The sequence below is a fragment of the Mesocricetus auratus genome, unplaced genomic scaffold (genome assembly GCF_017639785.1).
Source record: "Mesocricetus auratus isolate SY011 unplaced genomic scaffold, BCM_Maur_2.0 Super-Scaffold_100007, whole genome shotgun sequence".
NCBI classification, from domain to species: Eukaryota; Metazoa; Chordata; class Mammalia; order Rodentia; family Cricetidae; genus Mesocricetus; species Mesocricetus auratus.
This window is the reverse complement of record NW_024429191.1, coordinates 87,372,150-87,394,336: the sequence shown is the minus strand read 5'-3', so window position 1 is coordinate 87,394,336 and position 22,187 is coordinate 87,372,150. Positions and strand designations below refer to the sequence as shown.

At 36.9% G+C, this 22,187-nt stretch overlaps 1 protein-coding gene across 3 annotated transcripts in view; it reads left to right on the top strand.

The window, feature by feature from the left end:
* The window catches only part of LOC101833744 (ATP-binding cassette sub-family A member 6), a 70,525-nt gene that overhangs the window by 5,156 nt on the left and 43,182 nt on the right, over positions 1 to 22,187 (top strand). For 2 of the 3 annotated variants that reach the window (XM_005069973.4, XM_013113399.3), the window contains exons 5-14: positions 2,019 to 2,122; positions 2,818 to 3,044; positions 6,245 to 6,386; positions 11,365 to 11,550; positions 13,227 to 13,374; positions 15,026 to 15,194; positions 16,961 to 17,019; positions 21,129 to 21,239; positions 21,588 to 21,763; positions 21,967 to 22,086. In XM_005069973.4, the coding sequence (XP_005070030.2) occupies positions 2,019 to 2,122; positions 2,818 to 3,044; positions 6,245 to 6,386; positions 11,365 to 11,550; positions 13,227 to 13,374; positions 15,026 to 15,194; positions 16,961 to 17,019; positions 21,129 to 21,239; positions 21,588 to 21,763; positions 21,967 to 22,086 (1,442 nt within the window). Of the gene's footprint in view, positions 1 to 2,018; positions 2,123 to 2,817; positions 3,045 to 6,244; positions 6,797 to 11,364; positions 11,551 to 13,226; positions 13,375 to 15,025; positions 15,195 to 16,960; positions 17,020 to 21,128; positions 21,240 to 21,587; positions 21,764 to 21,966; positions 22,087 to 22,187 lie in introns of those variants that run through there. The other variant, XM_040750006.1, reaches the window with a different exon arrangement.

The window sequence follows — 22,187 nt, the reverse complement described above, 5'->3', positions numbered from 1 at the left end:
GTACTTTAATCAGGGAAGCGTGTGGAGAGTTGTTCAAGATTAATAGAGTACTCCTGTAGCAGGATAAATAAAAGACTGAGAGTCTGATATTGGGGTTCAAACTTCAAGTTGAAGATCAGAAAGGCAAACTAGCAGACCGCCAGCCAGCTCATACTACTACCGCAGGCTGAGTGGGCTGATCCTGCTGCCTCTCTTCAATGTGGCTGGAGAATCCTGAGACTTCAATATCTTCCTATCCTCAAAGTGGCTGGAGAATGCATGGCTGGAGAATGTATGTTCCTGTCTTCAGTGTGACTGGAGAATGAATGCTCCTACTGACTACTGAAGATCCTGCTTCTATCTTTTTTCCCCTTCTAGTCCTGGGATTAAAGGTGTGTGATCTGTTACTCTTTTAGATTGATTCAGTCTCATGTATCCCTGGGTGACCTTGAACTCAGAGAGATCCATCTACCTGTTAATCCTGAGTCCTAGTATTAAAATTGTGTACCACTACTTCTTAGCTTCTAGCTGCTGGGATTATAGGTGTGTGCCTGGCTTCTATAGCCTGTGACTGACTTTGCTTTCTGAATCCTCAGGTAGGCTTTAATAAATCATAAATAATATGTCAACACACTCCTGATACAGCCAAGAGAATTCAAGTTGCAAGTTCATGGAGAATGTAATTAAACCTGATGGCCACTTAAATTATATCAGAGGCAGCTGAAAAGGAGGAAGGTTTATGAGTTAAAAGATACTTGAGGCTGGGCGTTGGAAGCTCACACCTTTAATCCCACCACTCAGGAGGCAGAGGCAGGCGGATCTCTGTGAATCTGAGACCCACCTGACCTATAGAGCGAGTGCCAGGACAGGCTTCAAAGCTACACAGAAACCCTGTATCTAATCCCCCAAAAGATACTTGAGGACATAAAATTGGTGTGTACAATCAGTTCTTTACTACTATTCACACGGTGAGTGCAGTCAGCATGTGCTACACTGGGTTCCTGTAGAGTACAGTGAATGAAAACCAACTGTGGAGCCTCTTTTAAGAATTATTCTAGTCAGGAGCAGGAGGTAGGAGAGAGAAAAAAAGGATATACCAATGATATGATAAAGACAATAGAGCTACTTAGATATTTATGGTGTCTTGGAAACCCCCCTAGGATGAAGTCACTTTCTGAGAAGATTAGGATCAAGGGAGAAGTGTTCTTTGTGAGTAAAATTGTCATAGACTTGTGGATCTTGTCACTTGTAGCAAAAGGATTATCCAGAGACATTCAAGTGTAAAGTACAAGTTGTGTTCTTATGCTACAGCACAGGAGAGGCCACATGGAAACACTGGGAAGAAAATCATGTTTCTTCCCCAGAAAGGGTTGTGGCCCTTTGTCTTATTCATCACATGTCTGTGCAGTAGCTTGTCACAAGTCTTCAGACACTGTCTCATTGGCGTCTCCACTTCCTACCTGGCGGTATGCATTTTGCTAAGATAATTTATTCCAGGTTATTTGGGACGAAAGTTTCCTCTCATGCACACCCTTCTTTAGAAAAGTTCCAACACCTTAGGTACAGACATTGGGATCCAGTGTGTGTGTGTGTGTGTGTGTGTGTGTGTGTGTGTGTGTGTGTGTGTGTGTGTATCTTTGATATAGAAACCCTAAATCTTGTTGTCTTAGGAAGCTGGCGATTTCTCCATCCCTAGTCTCCTGGTGTGTGAGAGTATCTACTTTTTCTAAACCATATAACCTTCACCTTAACATTCTTTTCCTCTTCTCAAAATTACTATTTTGCTTGTGTGCTTATTTGCTTGCTTGGTTTGAGATATTATCATGCCATATAGCCTGTGCTAGCCTAGAAATCTATTATTCTTCTGCCTCAGCCTTCTGAGAGCTAGGATTACAGGTGTGCATCACTGTACCTATTTTCTCTATGGGTTAGAAGTTCTGACTAGTAGAGTCTCAATCACTTTCTTTCAGGTTGTTGTTCCTCATTTCCAATCTGCCTTTATGCCCTAATGATGGTTATACTCTTCCTTGTGCTTACAGCTCATTGCTGGGATATATATGGTGATGTTTCATGTGTATTGTCCAGATACTGGAAAAAAGGATTTGTGACTCTACAAACTGCCATCAATGCTGCTATTATAGAAGTGAGTGCTTAATTGAAATGTTCTAGTGGCTACTGTAATTAATTACAGAGGCATCAAGACTTTTAATAAAAGATGAATGTCACAGTTCATTTGCCCTACAATAATTAAACACCCAAGGCTGGATAATTTATAAAGAACATAGTTATTTTTCTCAGTTCTCAGTTCTGTCAAGTATATGATTAGGCCTCAGCAAGTTCATTTCTTACAGTTGTCATAGTCTAGGAGCTTTTACATGGCAGAAAAGATGAAAGGTCAAAGAGAAGAAGAACACTGTGTTCTCACTTGGCAGAGGAGCAAAAGGGCAAATTGCACATTAGAAATACTTACCAACCCTTTGATGAGTCACTCATCCATCCACAAGGGCGGGGCCCCATGACTTACTTCCCCAAACATACTACCTCTAATATAGTGAGGATGTATTTCCAAATGTAATGTAGAGGGACACATTCAAACTAGCAATTATGTCAACTCAGATTTTTAGCCAAGGAAGAGACCATTTGATTTAAAACTTCTAGTTCTGAAGTTGTTCACAGAAGCCTGCAAAATGACACTCCCAGTTCCCGCTAACAGTGACTCTTGGTGTTACTAGACTACAGCATTAAACTAGGGAAATGACATTACTGCAGTCTCCAACATTTACTCCAGTTTTGTCAATTTCTATCCTTTAATTTCTGTTTGCTTATATCTTTCTCTAGATCACAACAAACCACTCTGTGATGGAGGAGTTGATGTCTGTTAACGCAAAAACTATGAAGACATTGCCTTTTATTACTAAAGATATTCTTCAATATGAGTTTTTTATTTTAGTCTGTTTGCTTTATTTCTCCTCGTTTATGTATTTTATATCACGTAATGTTACTAAAGAGAGAAAAAGGTATAAGGAATTGATCAAAATAATGGGTCTACAAGATTCAGCATTCTGGTGAGTCATAAAGAAATTATACAGCAGTGAAAGTGTTATTGTTATAATTCCACAGTTTAAATTTGATATGTGGGATGCTTGTTGTTTTGCTCTGACTACTAGATGTAGTCTTTGTTAGATCTTCCATGGAAGATAGTCACTGTAACTCACTGAACATGGTTTTAACTTTGGCTTCTTTCCCATGCAGCCTCTGAGATAGAGGCACTATAATCAAGGCTGTAAATGAAGATACGAGAGTTACCCAGTGTTAGGTAGATGGCAAATGCCAGAGCCAGGTCTCAGTGATGCAGTCCTGATGGCAGTTCTGCCTAATCACTCCTAGTGATGAAATGACTTCTCCCCACTTCCTTATGTGAAGAAAGCAGTCTTGTAAGGGGCTGTTTTGCTCTTGGGCTGTTGTATTCATCCCAACCAGTGATGTTTTGAAGTAAGTAAATGCTGTTTTAAGTGATACATTATGATCAGGACATCACATATAGGCTGGTGTTTAGGACTTAATAACATCACTTGAACTACATATTCATATTTACACCTTTCCTCACCCCACAAACACTTTAAAGTGATTTTGAATATATACATATATGTTTATATGTATACAGGCATGTATCTATTTATGTATTTGTGACATAATAAAGGTGAGTACTTTCATGGAAATAAAGACCTAGGAAAATAGTAGATGAGTTTAATAAAGAGAAATACAAATAACATAACATGTAAACACCTCCGAAACAAAACACAGAATTTGGTATCAGTGACAAAAAGTATATTATCATGTCAAAAGGAAAAATTATGTGCTCAGAGGAAACATGGCATATTTTGATATTGATTTGGAGGGGAAACTTCTCTCTGTATTACACAAATCAAGAAAACTTGGTTGGGCATGGCAGTTCAGGCCAATCTTAGCATTGGGTAAGTGGATGCTGGAAGATGGAGAGTTTCTGGCTTATCTGAGCTGTCTAGAGACCCTCAGGGAGAGAAAGAGAGAGAGAGACACTGAGACCCTTCATGATAAACCAAACCTAGTGAAACTCAAACAAACACCACTTAAAACATACACAAACAAACAAAACACTCCATAAAAAACCCAAACTATATGTGTGGAATGGGAAAATCACATGGATTGCATGAATAATTGTTGACTGGACAATATAGCAACTTGTGTTCCCCGAAGTAAAATTATTTTCCATGTTCAGTATGTTTACCAACAAAGATAATTTTAATTCTAATGCATATGGATTAGGAAACGGAAAAGGAGGAAACCATGTTTTTAAAAAGTGAAGGATTTTTTGTGTGGGAGTATTGGTAATGACAGAGGAATGGATGTATGTCTTGTCATGTAAGCCTGTTAGGAAGGGAGAGAGAGCAGACCCCTGGAGAAAGGGTCTCCCTTCAGTCCAAGGCAAGTCCTAGGGGGTAGAATGCCCAGGGTCACCTTAAATTAGGAAGGAACCAGTCAGGCTGACATGAGGACCAAAGAGATAATAAACATTATAATGTCAAGTCATGTTCAGGGTGATTCTTAGTATGCATATAAGTTAAAACCTGGAATAGTGAATTGATATGTGCATCCTTAAACTAAGAAAGAAAATGCTTTGGAAATACTTTTTCCAAGTATCATACACCTATTGAAAGTAAATACAACTTCAACTAATGCCATAAATATGAAATGTAATAATTACTTTTTAAAGTATGATGCTTGTATTGTTTTGCAACCAGTAAGATTTTGTCTAAGTTTATTAATATCACCTTTCCAAGTCCACCCTATAGCTAGCTTCCCTTTTAAGTAATTATTTTAATGTCTTTATTTCATAATTTTCCTACACTGTGGTTTTTCAATCCTACCTAAAGTAGTCCCCTTCAGTACTTAGGAAGTAAATTCACAGAATATGTTACATTTTTAAAAAAATGTTGAAGTTTCTAACATAGGCCAATTCATTATGATATAAGGTCAAATTTAAATAAGTAGTAAATCCAGCTAAACATTTTACTTGGGTGTACTCTTGCAAATCACACATCTTTTGCTGCATTCTGCAGGGGTTGAATTCTTAGTAATTACACAGTTTTAAACAAAAGAAAGAACTCTGGGCATAATAATGGCTGCAATTATATTTGTGACTTGTTAATGCCTTGTTTTGTGACTTTTCACATACCCATTAACTAAGGGCCCACAATCTTATTATTTGTAAACGAGACGCTGGGACACATGCATCCTTATAGTCTATTCAGATCTAATAGTGCATGATGCTCTTTAACAATATTGTAAAAAATGTGAACACCAACACATTTTTAAAGCAAAATAATGTAAAAGTGTAAAGATGTGCTATGTGTCATAACTTATATCCATTTTAGTAAAGCAGTCATAGGAATAAGAAGCATGTGATGTCATCAGTGGAGTTGTGGGTTTTTAGTTTTCTATAGAGAGTGGTGGTATTGCCTGCAAAGATGCTCAGGCTCTGATGTCTGTAAAGGCATTTGATTGATTTGACTGACCATCAGCTGGTAAATCTCCTTCCAGCTTTTACAGGTTATTTGGTAATGTCTAATAAAACTGATACATAAACTTTAATTCAGTAATTTCACTCTAGAGATATTCTTCTTCATCTTACATAAAAACAAATGTAATAAAATTCTTGGCACCAATATAACAAAGAAAAATAGGAAACAGTTATCTAAGGTCAGAAGAACAATAGAGTGTATTAATAATAAAATATGTAAGCTCTATATGTAATATGTAATGTTGATTGATAAAGGCAAGTTACATGTAATATATACAGTGTAAACCTTGGTTTATACAATGCTCATAGTATTTGTGCAATACATACGTATGGAAGTCTGGCTCTCAGGTACCAGCAAGGCCATACTTTGGTTTTTAGCCACTTAATTGGTTGTGACATTCTTTCCCATTGGTTGGTGCCATAATAATATTTGGCACCTCCCATTAGTGTGTAGTAAAGGCAATCAATCAGAATGTATGGGATTCATAAGCAGGATGTTTGCCAAAAGATTACCTTAGGGAGAACAAGATGGAGAACTATAAAGAAGAGCACACACGATGGACTTCAGTCATGTTATCAGTATCATAGTCATTAAATTAGGGTGCACATACTAGAATAATGGTATTGTTCTTTAGATGTTTCTGTAGATGTAAAAATACTGATTTAAAGGGCTAAGTAATTTAAATATCTTTTGTCTTTGTTTAGGCTGTCCTGGGGCTTAATCTATGTTGGCTTCATCTTCATTATTTCCATATTCATTGCAGCTATCATAGCATCTGCCCAAATTATAGTAATGACTGGTTTCCTTGTAATATTTACACTCTTTTTCTTATATGGATTATCTTTGGTAAGTGTATGAATTTATTATCTCCTTTTACACATTACATCTTAGCTGTGAGTAGCAAACATTAATTCTCAAGGAGATTAATAAAGCACTTTTTCAAGTCCGGTGTGTGTATGTGTGTGTGTGTGTGTGTGTGTGTGTGTGTGTGTGTGTGTGTATGTGTGTATGTGTGCGTGTGTGTTTAAGCATGTGGCTGCATGTATGTGTTTGCCTGAGAAAATTTCAATAGATAATTAGAAAATAATGTAAACTCAAGTAAATTGGACCTCTCATTTTTCACAGAAACCTTGTTCATCTGTAAATGAAATGGTGCATCAAAAATGCTTTATTCATGAAATCTTTTGAGATATTTCAAGATTTTAGTTGTGAAACTTTTAATTAACCTAAATGAGTAAAAATATCCTTTAATTTAATTTAATTTTTTCCATTATTTTTTTATTTAAATTAAAAACATACTTGCTTCACGTCAATCCCAGCTCCCTCTCCCACCCCTTCTCCCTTGCCCCTCCACTAGTCCTCCAAGCCCCTCACCCAATCCCCACACCGTTTCCTAGGGAGTATGAGTCTTTCCATGGGGGATCTTCAGAATCTGTCATTTCATCTGGGGTAGGACCTAGGCTCTTCCCCATGTGTCCAGGCTGAGAGAGCATCCCTCCATGTGGAATGACTCCCAGAGTTCATTCGTATGCCATGTTCAACACTGATCTACTAACCAAGGCCCCAGAGATTGTGGAGGCCTCCTCACTGACACTACATTCAGGGAGTCTGGATCAGTCCCCTGCTGGTCTCTCAGCTATTAGTCTGGGGTCCAAGAGCTCCCCCTTGTCAGGTTAGTTGTCTTTGTTGGTTTCACCAGCACGGTCTTGACCCCTTGGCTCATCGCTCCTCTCTCTCTGTCACTGGGTTCCAGGAGCTCAGTTCAGTGTTTAGCTGTGGGTATCTGTCTCTGCTTCCATCAGTCACTGGATGAACGTTCTAGGATGGCATATAAGGTAGTCCTCAATCTCATTATCAGGGAGGGGCTATTAATGTAGTCTCTCCACTATTGGTCAGTTTGCCAGTTGATGTCATCCTTGTAGCTCTCTGGAAATCTCACTAGTGTCAGCTCTCTCCTCAAACCTATAATGATTCCCTCTATTACGGTATCTTGCTAGGCAGCTAATACTACTACTCAAGTTTACTTTTTATTTTATCATGGAAACCAACTAAAACTGGTCTCATGGAGATGAATTTTAATTTTTATGTCACCATTGCCAGTAGATGTAAGTGAAGATAATACATTAATACCCAGAGCTCAGGAAAGAAAGAACAAAGGGAAGGAAGGCAGGCCAGTATACGATTAGTGTGAAGACTGGTTTGATTATGATCATTAGAGTAGCTCTCTCATTATGGGAAAAGGCCATTGTGAAGAAGCATTAAGCTTCACTGAGGTGCTCCTTCAGTTACCTTGTGTATCTCTAATATGAATTAGACATAAGCAAGGGTCTTCTATTTTCTATTTTATCAAAAACAGATTAGTTTCTCTTACAATATAACCTGATTATAGCTTCCCCTCTCTCCACTCCTCCCAGTTCCTCCCTACCTCCCCACTCCTCCAGATCCACTTCCTTTCAGTCTCCCATGAGGAAAAAAAACTGGCTTCTAAGAGATAACAAGGAAACATGACAAAATATAATAAGACAAAATAAACAAAGTTTTCATTTCAAAGTTTGATGTGGCAACCCAACAGGAGGAAAAGATCCCAAGAGCAGGCACATGAATCAGAGACACACTTATTCTCATACTCAGAATCCCATAAAAATACTAAGCCAAAAGCCATCATGAATATGCAGAGGACTTCGTGCAGAGCAATGTAATGTATGTAGTTCTTATACTTACTGCTTCAATCTCTGAGCTCATATGTGCCTTACTTAGTTGATTCAGAGGCCTTGTACTCCTTTTTTTGGGGTGGGGTGGGGTGAGGGTTCTGAGGCAGGGTTTCTCTGTAGCTTTGGAGGTGTCCTGGAACTAGTTCTTGTAGACTAGGCTGGTCTTGAACTCACAGAGATCCAACTGCCTCTGCCTCCCGAGTGCTTGGATTAAAGTCATGCGCCACCACCGCCCTGCAACTCTCCCAGGTGTCTTTCATCCCCTCTGGCTCTTACAATTTTTCAGTCTCTTCCAGGGGGTTCCCTAAGCTCTGAGGGGAGGGATTTAACGGAGACATCCCATTTAGACTATCTCTGAGTAATGTCTAGCTGTGGGTCTCTTCTTCCCCTCCCCTCTGCTGCAGGAGGAAGCTTCCCTGATAGTGATTGAATAAGGAACTGATCTATAGTATAGCAGAGGATCATTAGGAGTCATTTCATTTTATTCAATTTTTTTTAGACCAGTTGTATTTTGTTTTACCCAGAGTACTTAGGCTACCTAGTCTCTGGTTGTTGGTTACCTAAGCAGTGCTGGGTATGGGTTCCATTTCATGGAGAGGCCTTAAGTCAAATCAGACACAGGTTGGCTGCTACCACAAGTTCTTTACCATCATTTCTTTCCCAAGCATAGTTTGCAGGCAGGATAGATTTCAGGTCAAAGGTTTGGTAACTGGTTTGGTGTCCATGTTTCTTTTTTGGTAGCCTTCAGAGAACCTTCCCACACCAAAGTGACTAGAACACAGGGGAGAAGGCTCCATGTAGGCACCAACTCAGTTTCACCATGTTCAGTAAGTTGTGTAGGTATTGTCCTTGGCAATGGAGCCCTGTTGTCAGTTTCCGGAGAGCAACCCTTTGTCTTAGCATCAGCCTGGATGTTTGGGGATTTCCATGGAATCCCCTTAGCCAACAACTCCATTGAATGCAACCCAGTCCCAACACTGGAAGCCTTACCAGGTTACTAGAGATGACTATTTGAGACTCATATCCTTTATAACTAGGAGACCTCATTAGAATCACCTTCATATATTCCAGAAGTTTCCACTGTACTATGTTTCTCATGCCTCAAATGTCCTGCAGTTCTAAGCATCTAGTATCTGTAGTCTCTTAGATCCTGAAAGACATCTGTCCAGGCCCTTCTGGCTTCTCCATTCTAACAAGCCTGCTTTTAAACATTACTTGATCTTTTTCCCTTGCAGCTTTTAATTTTTCTATGTTCTGTATGTTTAGTGTTTTAATTATTATATGCTGGTGGGGCTTTCTTTTCTGTCCCAATCAATTTGGTTTCTGTAAGCTTCTTGTACCTTTATAGATATGTCCTTCTTTAGGTCAGGAAGATTTTCTTCTGTGATTTTATTGAAAACATTTTTCTAGGCCTTTGAGCTGTATTTCTTTTATTTCTTCTATGCCTATTATTCTTAGCTTTGGTCTTCTCATAGTGCCCCAAATATCTTGTATGTTTTTTAAAATAAGGAGTTTTTTTCAAATTTAACATTTTCTTTGACTGATGTATCCATTTTTTTTTCTGTCATACTTTCATTGCCTGAGATTCTCTCTTCTGTCTCTTGTGTTTTGTTGGTGAAGCTTGTTCTGTAGCTCCTGCTTGAATTCCTAAAATTTTTATTTCTAGAATTCCTTCAGTTTGCATTTTCTTTATTGACTCTATTTTGAATTTCAGGTTTTGAACAGTTTTCTTCATTTCTTTAAGCTGTTTGTGGTTTCCTGGAATTCTTTAAGGGATTTATTCATTTTTTCCTTTAAGGACCTCTATTATATCCATAATGGCTGCTTTAAGACCTTTTTCTTGTGCTTCAGCTTTGTTGGAATATGCATGGCTTTATGTGGTAGGAAACCTGGCCTCTAGTGGAAACATATTGCCCTGGCTGCTATTGATTGTGCTTTTCTGCTGGAGTCTAGGTATTTGGGCTTGGGATGGTTATAGATCTAGGTACTGATTTCTGGGTTTGTCTTTGTTGGGTTGGTGTTTTGTTACTTGATTTCTGTTTCTTCTCTTTAGTGTTGGATAGTGTGGTGGCTGTGTGTGGCCTGTTTTCCTAGCCTGCTCCCCTGTCGGTTCACAGAGAATATTGTGTTGGAGGCTACAATACTGAGATGAGTTGGGGGAAGCAGGGTTGGAGGAGGTCTTAGTGATCTATTGGGGATGGGAGACTGCAACATTTTTCTTGCTACAGAACTGGGGATGAGACTCTGGGGGATTGAGTCTCAAGAGCAGCAGGAGTGGGGTGGGTGTTGCCCCAGGAAGGAGTACCCCTAGGGTCTGGGACACACCAACAAAGAGTGGAAGGAAGGTTAGAAGAGGGAAATATGTGGTATCCACAGGAGATAGGAGCTGGTGGTGCGAGGTGGGAGACAGACAAAGTTGCCAAGGGTGTTTTGCTGTAGAGCTAGGGATGCGACTTGGGTACTGGATTTAGGGAAACACAGAGAAAGAAGAGCTCAAAAATTTTCTAAGTCTCAAAATACTCAAGGATTAAAGAAAAAAGTGCCACATATGATTTGAATGGTGTTTATTATAATTACTAACACATATTATTAAACAAATTAGTGAGATTCACTGTGACATTTCCATAGAGCCAGAGATCCTCTGCTATCTGATCTATTCTTGATGATCTCCACATAGCATCCTTCCCGGACTCTTGAGTTATCTCTATTTTCTGCCCCTTCCTCCTTCCCATTTCCTTTTCTCCATCCTTCTTTGAACGGTGGTTTTGGTATTTTCTCACCTTCTATGATGTTTTCTGCAGAAGTCATACAGATAATTGACCTCAGTACACTAACTTAGTTCTTCTTAATTCCCCAACATTGTGTTTTGAATCTATTCTTGGATTATCTTTCAGATTTCCCTATCTCTTCTGAGAAACAAAAGCCTAGCAAATGGGTAGGGCATGTAAGGATCTTAAAAGACAAAACAAAACAAAAAAAACCTTAGGGCAGAGCAGAGTTGGTATAACTTCACACTTCTTTCACTTTCTCCTTGGTATGAAGCAATGAGCCTGGTTTTGATTATGATCCTCAAAGGCTATGACCTGCAACAGCTAATGTCTTTTCTCTTTCAGATAGCTGTAGCTTTCCTGATGGCTGTTTTGTTACAGAAAGCTATCCTCACCAATCTAGTCATATTTCTCTTTACCCTCCTTTGGGGGTGTGTGGGGTTCACTGTACTTCATAAAGAACTCCCCACATCTCTGGAATGGATTCTGAGCATTTGCAGCCCTTTTGCCTTCACTTCTGGGATGGCTAAGGTAAAAACAAAGGTTATTGTTGATGATTTAAAAGGAATTAACACTCAATAACTCTTTATAGTCCACTCTGGCCTTAACCAAGAATTTTTGTTTTAAAACCAGAGTAACATTCCTGTGACAAAGCTAAATTTGCTACATTATAAAAAATTGCCATTAAATAAAAAATTACAATAAAAATTGCTAGTTTGTTAAAATTCTCTGTGAACCTGTTTTAAAACATTTTGTTGTGTAAATTATGAATCATTATGAAAAATCTTTGAAGATATAAGATTTGTAAAGTCCATCAGTATATTTATGAGCTTTTTAAGGATAGATTGCTGTGTTTGTTGTAAAGCACCTCTAAATATACCACCATTCAACAGGTAACCATTTTATGAAAATTACCTCCTTGCTGTTTACTACCAGTCAAGTTTTAGCTTTGAAATATAAATAACTTATTTCATCCATTTAAATATGTAAACAATGCTCACAAAATACATTAAAAATAACTTTTCCACTCAATATTATGTTATTAGGTGTCATACATAGTCTTGTATAGTATATAACTGCAGTATAGTGCTATAGTCCATTTTATTGTATGCCTACGCTATATTTCTTTTGTTAAATGAGTAGAATTCCAGGGTTTGATTGTTTTTTGATAAAGCTATTACAAATATTCTTTCATCTGTTTCTGTATAGCTAGGAGTAGGGTAATGGGACTAGTGTATACAAACCTTAATACTCATGGTTGTCATTAACTACTTTCTAAAATGGTTACTTTATTTGACTTATATAAAAAAGATGCTCGAATACTTCAGTTTTTCTCAGTCTTCACCAACACTTGTTATTGCTAAATTTTGAAAATTTAGCCATTCTGATGAACATGTGATTTATTACTGTGTTCATTCATTTGTGTTTTTCATACTTCAGATAAAATTGAATGTTTTGGGTAAAATTGGATGCCTTTTCATATAGTATCTTTTTGTGTTTTTCTTTTGCAAATTGTCTATTCAGATCTTTTCTTTGCATTTCCACTGTGTTCTTTATATTTTCCTTATTATTTATAACAATTTCTTACATATACTGTGTACCAGACTTTTCCCTCTAGTTATCTCTAGCTTTTCTTCTTTCTTATTGAGTCCTTTGATGAACAGATTTAAGCAAATGCTTATTTATTTTTATTCTATGTGTGTGCACCACGTGCATGCAGTACACACAGGAACAGAAGAGGGCTTCAGATCACCTGGAAGTGGAGTTACAGATGGTTGTGAGCCCCTTGACTTAACGCATAGCTCTGAACTCCTAGTACAACTCAAGCTGGGAATGCAAACAAAGGAAAACTTACAGCATTTTGCTATTAAGTATGACTTTTCAAGTAGACATCTCATCTTAGTTTATGAAGAAATCTCCTGCAGTATGGAAAACCAACTTTCTCAAGTGCTTTCTGTGCATGTCATGGGCCAGTTACATCTCTCCTCTTCATTCTGTTACATGTAGAATTATATTGATTTATTTTCAAATGTTGACTCAGCCTTGCATTCCTAGTAGCTTTATTTACTTGTAGACTGCTTATTATTTACTACACCTTTATTAAGATATTTCTTTAAAAAAGTTAACTTTCAAGCTAATAATCATTGGTGCCATGCCATCTTATTTATGAGTTTAGGAATTTATTATGATTTTTGTTTGAATTTTAGATTATCTCCTTGGATTATAACTTGAACGGTGTAGTATTTCCTGACCCTTCAGGAGAATCATATGTAATACTAGTGACATTTTCCATATTGGCTTTTGATGCCCTTATTTACTTGGTTCTGGCATTGTATTTTGACAAAATCTTGCTCTGTAAGTATTAATAGACTTTTCTTTGACCTTTCAGTTATTGATTACATAGACAAGTTTTTCTTATGGTTATATTAAAATAGCTGTAGAGGTGAGAATAAATGCCTAATCTTAGCCTGAATTTAGCTACATTTTAGAATAAATATTATTTATGCAATACTATTCTGATTTTAAAACAATAATATAATTATGTAAGTCAACTTCGGAATATAATTATATATTAATTAAGTTTTATTACTTTTTCAAGTATCCATAAAAGTGTTTTGAAAGAGTGACAGTAAGAATGGGAAGGTTTACACTCTGAGGAGTAGATGGGGTAAGGTGGGGAGAGCAGGAGGAAGAGGGGGATTTGGAACTGGGATTGGTATGTCAAATGAGAAAAGATTGTTTTAAAATTAAAATGTAATTATAAAAAATAAAAAATATATCAAACTTGACTAGAAAAAATAAAACTAGTAAGAATTATGTCAGAACAATCTGAAAAGTAAAAAGAGACATGAAAGTAGGAGCAGACTACTGGTCCTAAGATGAGGTCAACAGGTCTGGGTGGACAACAAGAATATACTAGAGGAGCTGAGTCTGAGAACAGTAAATAACATGTAAGTAAGAAACTAAAAAATTAAAAAGCATTTTAATAGAAAACCTCAAAAGCAGTATTTATTTCTTGCTGTGGTTTGGTTATTACTGAGCCATTAATTATACTATAGAAACACTTTCTAATAAATAATTGTTAGTCATTATTCTCAACATTTTCACATTTTGTTTATATTTGCAAATATATAACTAGTGCAGTTAATTTTCTTTATCTTGCCAATAACCAAAAAATGCACATAAGCCCAAAGTTCTTCCACATGTACTAGAATCAGAATGTTCATTTCCATGCATGTCTTTATTCAATCTTTTAATTTTTAATAGTTCCCCACTTTGTTAATAGCTATTGTTGTCTTATATATTTATATATTTTTATTTGTATGCCTATGATCCATTTTTCCAGGCTTATATATGAAGGTCCTTAATAATAAATAATATTTGACATATTTTATATTAAAATTATACAATATTGTAAATTTGTCTTGGAAAAATAACTTCTGAATGTGCTGTTTTTCATTCATGTACCTACATATGAATTTGTAGATTCCAGTATCATGTTCAATTGGCATGGTAAACTTATTTAAGTTTATAAGTATATCTATAATTTTTATGTACTACATTAATAGTTGTGTTTCTAAAATATTTTATTTCACCTATCCTTTTTTGTTTGTTTGTTTTTTGAGACAGGATTTCTCTGTGTAGCTTTGGAGCCTATTATTGCACTCGCTCTGTAGACCAAGCTGGCCTCAAACCCACAGAGATCTGCCTGCCTCTGCCTCCTGAGTGCTGGGATTAAAGGCCTGTGCCACCAACGTCCAGCCTATTTCACCTATCCTTACAGATATCTTTTAGATTACATTTTTCAATTATTTGTTTTATATTTTGTTGAAAGTTCTCATATATTAATTTTTGCAGTGTTTCATTGTTACTTTTCTCCTGAATAATAGGAAGTTTGAAGGAAAAAATTGTATGATGTTTGAAATTTCAAAAACTTTCTTCTTTATTAGCAAGGCTTCTTTGTATATTATACTGATCTGATATTTTATCATTCTTGACTAATTAGATGGGAGTGATCGCCGTTATTCTCCACTGTTTTTCTTGAATTCATCATCTTGTTTTCGACAAAAGAGTAGTAGTAACCAGGTCACTGAGAGAGGCATAGACCCTGAGCTTCCTTCCGATGATTATTTTGAGCCTGTGGCTCCAGAATACCAAGGAAAAGAAGCCATCAGGTAAATACATTTGTAGCTATCTGTAGGTGTGTGGTAGATATTGAAGGAGAAGGTAATGTGTTTATCAGCACCATTTTGAACCATTCACATTCCACTGCAATCACTTATCATTTCTCTTAAGTGCTTCTTGGAAGGGAAATTCCCTTTGATGACTTCTATGTGGTCTAACCTTGTATTATCTTGTATGACTTCCTGCTTCTATCCTTTGGGTTTGTTTTCAAACTTTTGTTGTTGTTTTGCTTTTGTTTTTTGAGACAGGGCCTTCTGATAGCTCAGGTTGGCCTCATACTATGTTTGATAATCAAAGATGACCTTGAACTTCTGTTTCTCTTTCCTCCACCACCCAAGTGCTGGCGATTGCACCCATGTGCTTCCATACCTACCTAATTGTCCTTTAAGATACAGAAATTGGATTTATAGAAGGCACTCAAAGAAAATGTCATGTGATAATAAGGGCAGAAGTTTGAACATTTCCAGAAAAAACATCAGAAAGTCTCCTAAATGCACATGATTCCTTTCAGCTCTGAAATCTGGAAAATATTAGTTCCTCCTAAGTGGGGGTTTCTTTATTAAAATGATAAAAAGAAATAAAAAGGGAAGGACATGACAGCTCCTAGATATGGTAGAGGAGAAAGTTTATTGTAGATATGTAGGAGAGCATAGTTAGAGAAAGACATCTGGGAGAGTCCAGAGTGGACAGGACCAGACTAAGCTGGGCCAGGCATATGGGGAGATGTGAGAGGAAAAGAGAGAGAGAGAGGGGAACCTGGTACAGCAGCCAAGTGGCCAAACACCAAAAAGGGAAGGGAAACCAAAATGTCTGTATTATATAGGGAAGTGCTTCTGGAGGAAGAGCAGCATAACCCGTGGGCTGGAGAGTTCAGGGTAGAGGGCAGGGCATGCAAGCCATACAAGCCATATGTTGTAATAGGTAGGGACTGAGGGGGAACCTGGGTTAGGTCCTGCTTTGATATGTTAAATAGGTACTACAGCCATTGTCCTGCATTTGAAACTTAACAAAGGCCGGCTTCAAAGGACAGGTAAGACCAATGGACATAGTTATACTACACAAAAAAGGCCTTAAATAAAATTTCTGATGACAAAGACCCCCTGAACGTGGGTATCAGTTAGGAGGCCTGGTCAATCTATGGGGCCTCTGGCAGTGAATCAGTATTTATCCCTAATATATGAATGGACTTTGGGAGTCCATTCCACATAGAGGGATACTCTCTTGGCAGACACATGGGCGGGGGTGGTGGGGGGTGGGGACCTAGGCCCTGCTCCACATGATATGACAGACTTTAAAGATTCCCCATGGAAAGCCTCACCCTCCCTGGGGAGCAGAAAGGGGATGGCATAGGGAGCCAGTGGGGGGGGGCAGGGGAGGAAGGGAGGCAGAAAGAACTGGGATTGACCTGTAAAACAAACTTGTTTCTAATTTAAATTAAAAAAAGGAAAAAAATTCTGATGAGACTTAATCTCTTTTAACTTTTATTACTCATTAATAGTCATATTGCTGTATTTGTTGCATAAATGTAATTATGAGACTAAAGCCAAATTACAGAGTCTGATACTGAAGTCTCAAGAATCTCATTTATTTTCTATTTCAGAACAAATAATTAATTGGAAATATTATTTGTGTCTCCGAGCAGTCAAGCTTTATCGTGTTATTTGCTGTAAAGTGCTTTCTACATCCACCATTATATCTGTCTGTGCTATTTTTACTTGTGTGTATTGGCTAATAAAGTGGCTCTTTGTTGTTTCAGAATAAGAAATATTAAAAAAGAATATAAAGGGAAGTCTGGAAAAGTGGAGGCTTTGAAAGGTAAAGAAAAGATTCCACTCTTTACTTGACTTAATTAATAATACCCAAACCTGGGAAACTTTCAGCATGAAAATGTAAATATACTGACAAAACAAAACAAGAGAAAGGAGCAAGAATTCAAGTGGCCTAACTCTACCATCTGAACACTAATAGTAATTCAGAATTTATTGTGAAATCCTTCCAGCTATTTCATGGATTTGTTAACTTACAAGAATGTGATCATACTGTAAAAAATATAACTTTATTTTGCTTTTTACAATGGTTGTCAAAAACACATTTTTATATTTGTAGTGTCAAGAAAGAATGCTGGATCCTGACAAAATTTTTAGATAGTCATAGAATTTACACAGTTCATATTAATAATGTGTTAGTTCACACAAATATTAACCAAAACAAGATTAATGAAACCTTTAACAACGAATTAAACTAACAAATCAATATCCTATGACAAATAATTTTTAATGTTATATGATGAAGCATATTATAATGAGAAATATTCTAACAATTTTATAACAAACATTGAGCAAGCATCAATTAATAGTCATATTTTGGGGGTTCAGGGGCTTTTATTAAAAAATTATTTTTAGGCTGGGTGTGGAGGCACCTTTTCTTTCTCCCCCCCTTTATCAAAAATACTCTTTTCCTCATATAATACATCCCGATTATAGTTTCCCTTTCCTCTGCTCTTCCAGTTCCTCTTCACCTTCTCTCCCATCTGCACCTACCTCCTTTTCATCTCTCATTAGGAAAGAATAGGCTTCTAAGAGATAACAACAAAACATAACCAAAATAAAATATAATACAAAAATCATCACATTGAAATTGGACAAGGCATACCAACTGAAGAAAAGAGCACAAGAATCAGAGACCCATTCATTCATACACTCAGGAGACACATAAAAATATTAAACTGAAAGCTATAATATATATGCAGAGGACATGACCCATGTCTGCTCTATGTTTGCTGCTTCAAATTCTGTGAGTTCATATGATTTTTGTTCAGTTGATTTAGAGAACCTTGTTTTGATGACCTCCATCCCCTCTTGCTCTTACACTGTTTCCACCTCCTCTACTTCTTGGGGTTTCCTGAGCTTTGAGGGAAAGGATTTGATGGAGACATCCATTTAGAGCTGCGTATTCCAAGGTCTCTCTCTACATTATGCCTGGCTTTGGGTCTCTATGTGTGTTCCCATCTGCTGAAGGCAGAAGCTTCTCTGATGATGGCTGAATAAGGCACTGATCTATGAATATAAAAGAATATCATCAGAAGCCATTGTATTGTTGCATTTACTTTTTCTAGTCCAGTATTATTTTGTTTTACCCTAGGTCGCTGGGCTACCTAGTCTCTAGTTCTTGGTCACCCAAACAGTGTTGGGTACAGGCTCCATTTCATGGAGTGTGCCTTAAGTCAAATCAGATATTGGTGGGTTTCTCCCTCAAGCTTTGTGTCACCATCGTGCTAACATATTATGCAGGCAGGGAATATTGCAGACCAAAAGTTTTGTGGCTGGGTTGGTGTTTATATTTCTCTTTTTGTAGCCTGCAGAGTACATTCCCATACCAAGGACACTGGACCATAGAGGTGAAGGTTCTATGTAGGCACCAGCTTCATCTCTCCTTGTTTGAGTGGTGTTGGTGTTGTCTTCAGCAATGGGGCCTTGCTGTCAGTTTGTAGAGAGCAACTAAGAGTCTTACCAACAGCCTGGGTTGTGTGGAGACTTCCTTGGGACTCCTGTGACCCAACTCAATTGGATATAACCTAGTCCCACTACTGAAAGCTTTGTTTGGTGACAAGAGATGACCAGTTGGGACTCTGTCTCCCCCTTTGTTTGGAGACTTCATTAGGATCACCTTTATATATTTTAGGAAGTTTCCGCTGCATTAGGTTTCTATTTTACCCCTCTAATGCTCCTCAAGTCTAGCTGGCTTTCTCCACATTCTCTTCCTTAACCTGATCTCCCCCTCCCTCCACACCTGATCTTTATATAATTTGGATATTAGTCCTATATTTTATGTGGGGTTGGCAAAAGTCTTTTCCCATTCTGTAGGTGCCACTTTGTTCAAGTGACACGTCCTTTGTTTAGCACACACCTTTAATTTGGGAGGCAGGGGCCATAGGATCTCTGTGAGTTTAAAATCAGCTTCATCTTCCTTGAGAATTCTGGACCAGCCAGGGCTACATAGTGAGACCCTGTCTAAAATAAATATATAAGGGAATAAAATAAGATATGTGTTTCACAAAAGATTGAGTCTTCAAAAGCTAAAATGAATGGATCATAAACCCCACTTAAGATCGAGAGTTCTCTGTTTGCATTGTGTTTATTTTCTAACAACTGGGCACCTCTTAGCTCAATATTTTTTATTCCTTTGAGATCGTGTCTTAGAAGAGTTAGTGTATATGTGAACAACTTTATTCTATCTTGATTTTTTCATTAAACAGCATCCAAATCTGCCACTTCCTTCTTTAAGTTTGGCTCAAGATATATTGAAGTAACTTTAAACTCAATTTAAAATATCAGAGCACATTATAAACTACCTTGGAACTTACCAGAGTCACAACCTTTGCATCTTTAAATGTCTTCTAATTTCTCTTCTGTTTTCAGAATTAGTAGCACTTAAAAACATTGGGTGTCAAGACATAAAAAAGTACAAATGTTTCAGTTGGAGTATTTCCATGTAAAGTTGCCCCCTGTGAATCCAGGAACTGGTTGCTCTCTCTAGGCCTCTCTTCTTGCAGCTGCTCCTTGTGGCCACTTGGATCACCTTTGAGAACTTGGTTTTACAATCTCTTTGGCTACTAATATTGCATTGCATGAGTAATGGGATGAGTACCACTACCACACCAATATCTGACATCCAGTTTGTTTCTAAGTCTTCACTGTCCTAAAAATACTAAAATGAATATTTGTTCATTTTCTGTTGAGGTCACTTTCTCCTATAGAGGGGTTTATATGAGCAGAATAACTGAAAAGATTCGTATTTTAAAGATTCCTGATTCATATTTTAAAACACTTATTTCCAAAGTTTTGGAAACCCATGCTTATAAGCTATACATATTTAAAACAACAATAAACACTTAGTGTATATTGATAATTATGATAAGAGATTTACGTGAAGAATTTTATATTTAATTTTATGAAAAGTCAAATTATTTCTCTCATACTTTGCTGATTAGGAAACTGAGTTTTATATTTAGTTATTGCTGTGATAAGGATCAGTTCCAGGGTAGCCAACATTACTTTCTTCTTGTCCTTGAAAATGCTATGTGTCATTATTTTATTATATTTAATTTATCTCTTAATTAATTAGTTAGTGTGTGTGCTTTCATGTGCATTTATTGGGGGCAGAGTGCATGGACCAGAGTATTAATGTGGCTATGAGAGGATAACTTTCTAGAGTTGGTTCTCTCTTCTACTTTTACTTGGCTTCTGGAGATAAAATTCAGGTTGCCAGGATTCTTCAACAGCCTCTACCTACTGATCATCTCATTGACCCATACTATGTATTTTTAAATTTAAAAACAACAAATATTCCTGGTCAGCCGGGGCTACACAGCTACATGTTGTCTCAAAATGTTTAAATAAAAACCAAACACAAATATAAAAGTTGCTAATATACATTTTTAGTTGGGCAGCATCATAGTTTTCCTTGTTTGTTTTGTTTGAGACAATGTCTCTTTTTGTAGCTCTGGATGTCCAGGTGAGCCTAAAACTCTTAGAGATCCTCCTTTCTTCTCTGCTTCCTAAATGCTGGGATTAAAGGCATACTCCACCACATCCAAAGAACACTGGTTTTTTTCTTTTTGAGTATTTCATTTTTACAGAAAATTATTAATTTGAAAGGTAATTTATTAATCTTTATTTTATAAATATTTGGTCCATTCCAGACTTCTGCTAGTCTCTGGATCTTAAACTAATATCATGTTGTTGTGTGCATTTTGCTGACAACAGTGTGTCAGTAGCATTATTTATGTTACCAAAGTTCTTCAGTGTGTTACGTAAAGTTTTGATGAATTCAACATGAAATTCAGTTGTCTTCTTCTATATTTAGGAATAGTCCTGTCTGATACTCTGTTATTGATAATGTCAATATCTTATACTAAAAAACAGGATTGTTCTTTGATATATATGAAAATCAAATAACAGCAATCCTGGGCCACAGTGGAGCAGGAAAATCTTCATTGCTAAATATCCTCAATGGATTATATGTTCCAACATCAGGTAAGCAAAAAGCAATACCTCAAAGACAAGATATTTGATAAGAGAACAGGGATATGCCTGCCATTTTAAATTATGTAGCCTGATGGAAATAATCTTTATCAAAAGTTGCTTTCTAGAACTGTATGATTTTTAATATCCTTCCCACTTTCCAGATTTCATGGGAATCACTAATATCTCATTGTGTGTTATCTCAGAGAAAATGTATTGCACACTGTGAGCATGTACTTACGCCAAGAATAGTAATTGTTAACAACATTGTAATATTATATATTTATGTGCTTAATCTACAATTTTATTAACCTTAAAATATTTTGTTAACCTTAAAATACTTTAACTTCTACTTTTTAGGGTTAGTGACTGTCTACAATAAAAGCCTCTCTGAAATGCAAGACTTGAAGGAAGTCAGAAAGATAACTGGTGTTTGTCCTCAGCATAATGTTCAATTTGAGGCACTCACTGTGAAGGAAAACCTCACCCTCTTTGCTAAAATAAAAGGGATTCTTCCACAGAACGTCAAACAAGAGGTAGACGGTGTGCTTGCATTATCTGAGCTCCCAACCATTCACTGTGCTCAATCACGATCACAGAATTCTCTCCATCACTTATCTACCTTTGTATCAATGAGATTAAGCATAGAAATTGTTGAAAATTGCCATTTTTAATCGGAAGTTATATTTGTAAAATGTGGATCATTTTGTGTTTTGGACTTTGTATATTTCTAACACAGGTACAACAAATTATATTGGAATTGGACATGCAAAATATTCAGGATAACCTTGCTGAACATTTAAGTGAAGGACAGAAAAGAAAGCTCACCTTTGGGATTGCCACGTTAGGAGATCCTCAAGTAAGTAAGATTCTGCAGGGAAGAAAGGAGACTTTCAGTAAGAGCTATGCTCTTCTGCTACTAATGGTGCCAGAGCTCTGAATGTAGTATATCAGGCAAGT